This window comes from Vombatus ursinus, unplaced genomic scaffold (genome assembly GCF_900497805.2).
Source record: "Vombatus ursinus unplaced genomic scaffold, bare-nosed wombat genome assembly UNPS02012082.1, whole genome shotgun sequence".
Classification (NCBI taxonomy): Eukaryota; Metazoa; Chordata; class Mammalia; order Diprotodontia; family Vombatidae; genus Vombatus; species Vombatus ursinus.
The window spans coordinates 4,253,578-4,263,474 of NW_020951860.1; the positions used below are offsets into that span (position 1 = coordinate 4,253,578).

At 39.5% G+C, this 9,897-nt stretch overlaps 1 protein-coding gene across 3 annotated transcripts in view; it reads left to right on the forward strand.

Annotated features, from left to right (window-relative positions):
- PEX26 (peroxisomal biogenesis factor 26) overlaps positions 1-9,897 on the forward strand; it is a 14,457-nt gene that overhangs the window by 1,132 nt on the left and 3,428 nt on the right. For all 3 annotated transcript variants that reach the window (XM_027857346.1, XM_027857348.1, XM_027857345.1), the window contains exons 3-4: positions 2,571-2,708; positions 3,078-3,373. In XM_027857346.1, coding sequence (XP_027713147.1) covers positions 2,571-2,708; positions 3,078-3,373 — 434 coding nt within the window. The remainder of the gene's footprint in view (positions 1-2,570; positions 2,709-3,077; positions 3,374-9,897) is intronic.

A 9,897-nucleotide genomic window follows, 5' to 3' on the forward strand; every position in this document is an offset into this window, starting at 1 on the left:
GCTAGGTGTGTCCCTTCAAAGGGTAAGACCTTTGGCTTCAGTAGAACAAAACAAGTCGCACAGAACCAGCAGGTGTATGGGGTGGGTTGTAATCTGCATCACAGATCTCATTATCCTTTCCCCAAAATCCACTTCGCTCATGAGCTTTCATATTTCCACTACATCAACATCATCCTTGACTCTCCTGAACCATATATGTTCAGTCAACTGCCATATCTTCTCTATTCTGCCTTCACATCATCCCTTGTGACCCCCCCCCTTTAGGCCCTCATCACTTCTTGACTCAATAACTCTTGCACTAGTTTCTAATTGCTATCCCTGCCCTTAGTTTTTCCTCTGTCTGTCCATTTTTTCATACAGCTGCCAAACTAATATTACAAAGGCCCAGGTCTAATTATGTCACTCCCCTACTCAGTAAACTTTAGTGCCTCCCTATTGACTCTAGTGACTCCCTATTGATTCTGCCTCACCATGGCCACATGACACTTCTGGCCATCTAAGAACAGTGTTTTTCTTTAGGTTTTTCTGGAAAGCTAAATTAAAAAGCTAGGATGTTTGGCTCCTTATTGATATAGCTATTTCCTTCTCAGGAGAGAAGGAAGTAGTTTCATGAATTGATGTTTAAAAAGATATCTTTTATATTATTATTGTTATTATTTAATTAATATTATTATATCTTTATCTCATCCTTTTTAATTTCTATTTTTGTAAATTTTATAATGTTTAATTATAACATGTAAACATATAAATTATATAATACTTAAAGTTATGTTAATTAGTTTGAAGATTATTAGTATAATAGTACTTGAATATAATTTACAAATAAATATATATTGGAGGGTGCTCAAAATTTTTTATTGATAGGATATGGGATAAAAAAAATTAGGATATCACTTCTTTAGATGTCTTCTAAGGCCTTTTCTTACTCGAAATCTATGATCCTAAGATCACAGTCCCCTGCCTAATCTGAGGAGCTCAGGTGCCTTTTTTCCATTTTTAAAAAAAAATTGATAAATTTAATTTGGATCCGTCACACAAGTTCTCTACTCCTCATACCTGAATCTTCCACAATAGTTGATTCAACAAACATTTCTTAATCACTTACTATTTGCAAGTCACCATGCTAGCTATTGGGGATACATAGATGAAAAGCAAAATCGTCTCTAAGAAGCTTGTGCTGAGATAGTTAAAACAGCTTAAAAGAGCAATTTCACCAGATAGTACAGGTGACCCTACCCTTTAGCAGTTAACTATTTTTTAAAAGAAAGGACAGGTATGCTTTTTATAGTGTGATTTTTTTCATTGGTTTTGTTGCCACTTTAAAGCTGTCTTAATGTTTTATAGTTGTAGTAATCCTGTATGTTCTTGGCTGCCTTCTCAGCAGAGGAAGACTCTTGCCCTAAGTGTTTGATGGAATTGTAGCCAGGGTAGCATTCAGGGTGGTGGATGGTAAGGGAAATGTGCCTGTCGGGTCAAAGATTACAGTGAGAAGCCCTGCCTCACCACTACCTCCCTTGGCCAGGTACCTCCCTCTTCCCAGTCTGTAAGGCCTTTTCTGTGGAAAGGGAGGAGATGGTGGCAGGGTCTGAGATTCTGTCGATGGCTTCTTCTCTATTGTCTAGTCGCTGGAGAAATGCCTGATTCTGCCTCACCATGGCCATATGACACTTCTGACCATATAAGAGCAGTGTTTTTCTTTAGGTTTTTCTGGAAAGCTAAATTAAAAAGTGAGGATGTTCAGCTCCTTATTGACACAGCTATTTCCTCCTCAAGAGAGAAGGAAGTAGTTTCATGAATTGATGTTTAAAAAGATATGTGTGTATATGTATGTATGAATAGTTGTATATATTATATATAATTATATGTGTGTATATACTCACAGTTAACTACAATACATTCCTTCTCTGAAACCCCTTCTGGCTAGGTGAGTAGGCTTTCCCCACTTCTGTAGTTACCTTGCAGGCTGCCCTTTTAAGGTGGTTTGGTAGATGATCTCAAGAATTGAGAGTCAGGATAGACCTGAGTTTGAATTCTTTCTGAGATACTTACTGGCTGTGTGACCCTGGCTGGGCAAGTCACTTAATCTCTATTGCCTGTTTCCATATCTGTACAATAGGGATAACAATAACACCTACCTCACAGGGTTGTTGTGAGGATCAAAAGAGTTAACATTAAAGTGCTCTGCAAACCTTAAAGCGCAGTATAAATGCTAGCTTCTATTATTATTATTATTATTATTATTATTATTATCATTCTTTTCCCCTAAAACCTGCTTTTCGTTTTAACCTGATTATCACCTGTGCAAACGTGGAGGGGGAAACATACAGAGATTTGCTCTAGTGTTTCTCAGTCCTTCAGCAATGTTCAGTAGTCTTCAGCACCTGAGGGGAGCATTCCTTAAGTGCTGAGGCTAGCTACTCCACTTGTGAAGTACATTTAACGAATGGTGACAATGAGGGTGATAGCTAGTGAACTAGGAGGGGACGAGCATCCAAGGTCCAGGATGGAAGGGGGAGGGCGAGGGAGAGATGGAGTGGTAGCCTCTACTTTTAAACTCTGATCCACCACAGCGAGGACCTGAAGTGCTTCCTGTGTGTGGTGGGGATCCAGGCCCTGGCGGAGATGGATCGGTGGCGGGAAGTTCTCTCTTGGCTTCTGCAGTATTATCAGGTCCCAGAACATCTGCCCCCCAAAATTCTGGAACTGTGGTAAGTTACCATTGACAGTTCATAGATGCACACTAGAAACAAAGGGGTCTGATATCCTCAGTAAGGTTCATTTGCTAACCGTGTCTTCTCATATTTTTGATCCTTGATCTCTGGACCCTGAAACACAACAGATAGAGGGATAGAGGAAGTGTGGGGGGGTTATAGAAGGGGAAAAGATAAAAAGCATGGGAAGAAGAAGGGCATAGGAGGAGAGTAAAGGAGGCCAATCTTGCTTAGAGTTGATCCCAGAAATTCCTAAGATTTCCATTCCTAGCATTTCATATGGAAGGAGGTTGGGAGCTAAGAGAAGAGGAATATGCATAATGATGAATGGTTGACATTGTTCTTTGTTGGGGTTGGGGATTGTAGCATTCTTTTATACAGCAAAGTAAAGGAACCCCACGCGATCCTGGAGGTGGCCAGCAATTGGTTGAGAGATCCGGCCAATCGAGACCTGCCAGAATATGGGGCCATATTTGAACTTCATCTGTTTCGGGTGCTGTTGCCCCTGCACTGTTGGACAGATGCAGAGCATATGGCTGGGCTCTGTGCAGAGGAGGAACAGCGACGGGCTGCTTCTCAGGCCATCTGTACAGCAAGGCAGCAGCAAGAGGAGAGCCTCGAGGAAACCAGGGAACCAGACCCACAAAAGGAGAACCAGGGAGGTAGGACATGACTGCATCCTTCTCAGTCCTCAGGGAAGTTAGGCCTCAGGGATATTCAGTACATTACTGATATCCATGAGTGCTTGAGAGTAATGCCCGGTGTGATGTTTAGTGTGGACAAAAAGACTCGTGGGATAGAGATAATTCAGGTAAAGCACTTTGCAGACCTCAAAGCTCTATAGAAAATTGTTGTTTTTATTCTGACTGACTTATGGAAGAAGGATTAGATTTGTTTTGCTTGGCTCTTGAGGGCAGAGCTGGGAGGAATTGGTGGAAGTTGTAAAATGGCCGAATTGGGCTAAATAAAAGAAGAAACTTCCTAAAAATCAGACCTGTCTGAAAGCAGCATTGGCTGCCTTGGGAGAATCATGGGCTATCTCTCTCACAGGAGGCTTTTGGGTAAAGTTGAGATACCACCTATCAGATATTTTTTAAAGGGGATTCTTGCTCATGTTTGGGTTAGACTAGATAACCTCTGAACTTCCTTCTAATTCTGAGATTCTGACTTTTTGAGGTTGTGCAGGGCCTTGGATACCAGGCTAAGGATTTTGTACTTTATTTGGTGGACAATTAAAAGTTCTTATAAAGAACATGATAACTTCTCAAAGAAGTACTTGTGCATGGTAAGTTCACAAGGAAGTGCTTGTGCATGATAAGTGCGCAAGGAAGATTAATTTAACAGTCGCAAGAATGATAGATTAGAGAAAGGGAGGTTCGTAAAGACATGGCTTTAATGAGAATGATTTAAAAAAAAACCCAGATATACTGAAATTTATATTTCTGAGTGAGTGTCATACTTCCAGGTAACATTAGCTTGTGTTTATGTATAAGGTTTACAGATCAATATATGTGCATTGTCTTTCTTTTTTCTTTTTAAAATTATTTTTCTTTATTTCATTCAATAAATATTTCCCAAATTTTTAATAATCATTTCTTAAAATTTTGAGTTCCAAATTCTCTCTCTCCTTTCTTCTTCTTTCCCCTTCTTGAGAAGGGAAGCAATTTGATTTTGATTATACATGTGAGGTCATGCAAAACATATTTCCACATTAGCCATGTTGCAAAAGAAAAACCTAAATAAAATAAAACAATAAATCTATGTACATTTTCTCATTTGATTCTACAACAGCCTTGAGGATTAGAGGAATTAGACCTTTTCTCCTTGGTCCCACAAAGGAACTAGAATCTGTGGTTGGAAGTAATAGGCAGTTTTTTATTCTATTTAAGCAAAACCTTCTTAACAATTAGAACTCTGCCAAAGTGGCATGGGCCATGTTGGAAAGTAGTGGGTTTTTTTCAGGCTGAGACTTCATGGATACATTTTGGTCATATTTATTCAGGTATGAGTTGGAGTAGGTGACTTCTTAGGGCCCTTCCAACCTTTCAACCTGTGAATTAACTGTTTCTGAAAGATCCAAAAGATGGTATTAGAGAAAAATTCCTTGGCTGAGTCGTCTGGAGTTGCCCCAGATTAAGAGTCTGGTCGTCAGCTTTGTAGCTTCAAAAACTTGGTGTTATTAGCTAATTCAGGGTAAGTCATTCACTGCAATGTCAGATGTTTATTGAGCTCCTACTGTGTGCAGAACTGGGGACATACAAAGTTCAGATGAAATAACCCCTGATCTCCAGAAGCCTAAACAAAAGACTGATTTGTAAACTAGAATGACATCATAGTACTTCATATTAGGAGGTATGTGTGGAAGGATAACTGTACTGGTCATTTAGACAGGGTGCTTTCTCCTAGTGGTTGGTTTACCAAACAGATCAAAATATAGAAGAATATATTACCATAGTGAGCAAAAGAATCAGAGAATAGAAGAGTTGGATGTTCATAAGGGTTGTTTCGGTTAAATCAGATCAGCTTTAAATTTTCTCCAGTGTTAGTTTAGTCTAGATAATTGGGTCCACTGGTTGTACCCAGTGATAGGCTGTATGTCTATTGCCCAATAACTAGCCTAGCTAAATTGGGAAAGGCTTTTTACAACATATTAATCACATGTTGACAAATTTTTTAGCTGCAGAAACTCTTGAAAACTATCTACTAGTGGGGGTGGAGCCAGGATCATGTGAAGTAGGAAGTAGTAAAGGGAGCTCCCCTCCACAAAATTCTTCCAAACAAATCTAGAACATGCACCAGACTGAATCCTGATGGGGAAATCCAGAAAAATTCACAAAGAGTTATTTGTCCAGCCAAAGTCAGCATAGAGAGACAGACAGGGACATCTTCAGACACAGGTGTTGGGACTAGGAGCATGCAAAAGGTAGAGCTTTCCAGGGTCCAGAGAAAGGCTGTGAACTGGGGCAAGAGGAGGCCCCAGACCAGAACCAAGGCATCCCAGACCCATATGGGGCACTGCAATGGGGACAAGAGCCAGCGGGCAGCTGTAACCAGTTCTGGGTTACAGATTCAGAAAGTACTAAGAAAGAGACCTTTGCAGGGGAGTGGTACTCCCAGGCAGGGAGGTTGCAGGCTGTGTATAGAGAAAGGAAGAAGTTCAGATCCCAAGTGCAGAGCAGGGGTTATACATCTAGCATTTAGCCCAACATACAGAAGAATAACCAGGGTGGGAATCCCAAACCAAAGAGGTACTTGATTCTGCAACTCTGCACCAATAGAGCCTTCCAGCCAGTTGATAGGGGTAGAGTCTATTCTGTGGCAGTCTACTCTTGCCCAGACCCAAACCCAGGAACTTGTAGAGTTCAGTCCAGGGGGTCATCAATCAGACTTTGTCCTAGATCAGACTACTTGGGAACATTTGGAAACTTATAGGTCCCCAGCCAGTCTCTGGGATCCTGGAATAACACAACTCTTAACAACTAAGAAAGTTGCAATAGGACCAGCACAAATCTTCCTTCCAAAAGTTTGGCAGAGCCCAGCTCTAACATCAAGTACAAAGTCAGGAAGTGCTCTGGAAGAATGGGTAAACAAAAGAAGAATCCCACCATAATGAGGTATTATGGTGGCAGAGATGCTGAATACATAAAGATGGAAGAGTGACTCCAAAACCTTTCCAAGCAAAGCATCAGAGAACACAGCTTGGGCACAAACTCAACTAGAATTTCTGGAAGAGATAAAACAAGAATTAAAAAAAAGTTTTTATTAAAGGAATAAGAACTCTTAAGGAAAAAATGGGGGTCAGATTATAGAATCTTACTTTGGTGACAAAGATATACAACCAGAAGAAGCCAATGAAGTCAAAGCTCCTACATCTAAAGCCTCCAGGAAACATATGAATTGGTCTTAGGTTACGGAAGAGCTCAAAAAGGGTTTTGAAAAGCAGATAAGAGAAGTAGAGGAAAAATTGAGAAGAGAAATGAGAGTGATGCAAGAAAATCATGAAAAATGAGTCAACAGCTTGCTAAAGGAGATCCCAAAAATACTGAAGAAAATAGTACCTTAAACAATAGACTAACCCAAATGGCAAAAGAGATCCAAAAAGCCAATGAGGAGAGTGCCTTCAAAAGCAGAATTATACAAATAGAAAAGGAAGTCCCAAAGCTCACTGAAGAAAATAATTCCTTAAAATTAAAATGGAGCAAATGGAAGCTAATGACTCTATGAGAAATCAAGAAATTATAAAATGAAACCAAAAGAATGAAAAAGTAGAAGACAATGTGAAATATCTCATTGGAAAAACAACTGACCTAGAAAATAGATCCAGGAGACATAATTTAAAAATTATTGGACTACCTGAAAGTCATGATCAAAAAAAGAGCCTAGACATCATCTTTTAAGAAATTATCAAGGAAAACTGCCCTGATATTCTAAAACCAGAGGGTAAAATAGAAATTGAAAGAATCCACTGATCACCTCCTGAAAGAGATCCCCAAAGGAAAACTCCTTGGAATATTATAGCTAGATTCTTGAATTCCCAGGTCAAGGAGAAAATATTGCAAGCAGCCAGAAAGAAACAATTTGAGTATTATGGAAACACAATCAGGATAATACAGAATTTATCGGCTTCTACATTAAGGGACTACAGGGCTTGGAATATCATATTCCGGAGGGCAAAGGAGATAGGACTTCAGCCAGGAATCACCTACCCAGCAAAACTGAGTGTAATCCTTTAGGGGAAAAAATGGATATTCAATGAAATAGAGGACTTTCAAGCATTCTTGATGAAAAGACCAAAGCTAAATAGAAAATTTGACTTTCAAATATAAGACTCAAGAGAAGCATGAAAAGGTAAACAGGAAAGAGAAATCATAAGGGACTTATTAAAGTTGAATTGTTTGCATTCCTACATGGAAAGATGATATTTGTAACTCATGAGACCTTTCTCAGTGTTATGGTAGTTGGAGGGGATATATGTAGACAGAGGGCACAGGATGAGCTGAATATGAAGGGATGATATCTAAAAAATAAAATTAAAGGTGAAAGAGGATTGTACTGGGAGAAGGAGAAAGGGAGAGGTAGAATGGAGTAAATTATCTCACATAAAAGAGGCAAGAAAAAGCTTTTACAGTGGAGGGGAACTGGGGGAAGGTGAGAGGGAATGAATGAATCTTACTCTTATTTGGGTATGGAAATCTCTCTGAACCTACAGAAAATAGAGAGGAAGGGGATAAGAGAAGAGGGGATATAGAAGGGAGAGCAGATTGGGGAGGGAGTAATAAGAGGCAAACACTTTTTTTTTTTGGCTTTTTGATGAGGCAATTGGGGTTGGGTGACTTGCTCAGGGTCACACGGCTGATGGTTGTCAAGTGTCTGAGGCCGGAGATGCGAACACTTTTGAGGAGGGACAGGGTCAAAGGAGAGAATAGAAAAAACGGGGGGTGGGATAGGATGGAGGGAAAAATAGTTAGTCTTTCTCAACATGACTTGTGGAAGTGTTTTACATGATTGCTTGCCTTCTCAATGAAGGTGGGTGGGGAGGGAGGAAGGGAGAGAATTTGGAACTCAAAAGTTTTAAAAATGAATGTTTAAAAAATGTTTTTACATGCAACTGGGAAATAAGATATACAGGCAAAGGGTATAGAAATCTATTCTGCCCTACAGGAAAATAGAAGGGGAAGTGGATAAGAGAAGGGGGGGGTGATAGAAGGGAGGACAGATTGGGGGAAGGGGTATTCAGAATGCATGTTGTCTTGGGGTGGGGAGAGGGGAGTGATGGAGAGAAAATTTGGAACTCAAAGTCTTGTGGAAGTGAATGTTGAAAACTAAAAATAAATAAATTTTAAAAAAGGAAATATTAAAAGAAAGTCATCCAGATCTCTTAGAATCAGAGGGCAAAGTGAAAAATAATTCACCAGTTACCTTCTTAAAGAAACCTCAGACTTCATCATAGCCAAAATCCAAAGCTTCTAGGTCAATGGAAAAATATTTCAAGCAGGTGGAAAGAAAAGATTCAAGTACCAAGAAGGCACAGTGAAGGTCATACGTGATTTAGCCATACTATACAGAAGCAGACAATTCAGAATATGGCACTTCAGAAGGCAAAGGATCTGAGCTTACAGCCAAGAATAACTTGTTCAGTAAAACTGGGTATTGCTACAGGGAGCTTTAATGAAATGGAGGACTTCCAAATATCCCTGATGAAAAGGCCAGAGTGGTGGAGAAATTTTGAAGTTCAAACACAAGAATGAAGAGAAATGTTCAAAAATAAACACGAACAATGATAAAGGACTAAATAAGGAGAAATTGCTTACATTGAAATGTGGGGAGATAATACCTGTGTCCCCTCTGAATCCTGCCACCTTCAAAGTTTAGAGGAAAACCAATTAGACAAGACTTGGGAGTGGTGCTGTTGTGTCTCCATAATCTTAAGAAAGTAATGGGGGCAGGTAGGTGGTGCAGTGGATGGAGCACTGTCCCTGAAGTCAGGAGGACCTGAGTTCAAATACAGCCTCAGACCAAACACTTGCCACTTACTAGCTATGTGACTCTGGGCAAGTCACTTAACCCCAGTTGCCTAAAAAAAAAAGAAAAAAAGTAATGGAAAGAGAGGGGAAAAGGAAAAGAAAGAAAGGCTAGGGGAAATTATCTCATGTTCAGGGTACACAAGTAGACATCTATACAGAAAAGGAAGAGGGGATGGAGGAGAGTGACTGACACTTTAACCTCTCTCATCTGAACTGGTCAAAAGAAGAAGAAATACATGAACATACAAACACACTTGGATTCAGAAATATATTTCACTCAACAGGGAGATAGGAGAGGGGAGAGGAAATTAGAAGGAGGGTAGGTGAGGGAAGAGATTAGCCCTAAGCAAAACAAATGCTAAGGATATACAAAAATATTTGTAGCTCTTTCTGAGCTAGCAAAGAATGGAACAAGTGATAGTTTATAAAATGTGATTTAATACTATTGTATTGAAGTCTTGTCAGAATAATAGTCTACCAGGATTCCAGAAGACCATTGATAAAACATGCTACCCACCTCCTGATAGAGAGGTGAAGGATTCAGTGTACTGAATGAGACAAATATTTTTTAGGACATGGCTAACGTAAAGATTTATTTACTATACTATTTACTATATACTATATACTATATAGCATACTATATACTATATAGCATACTATAT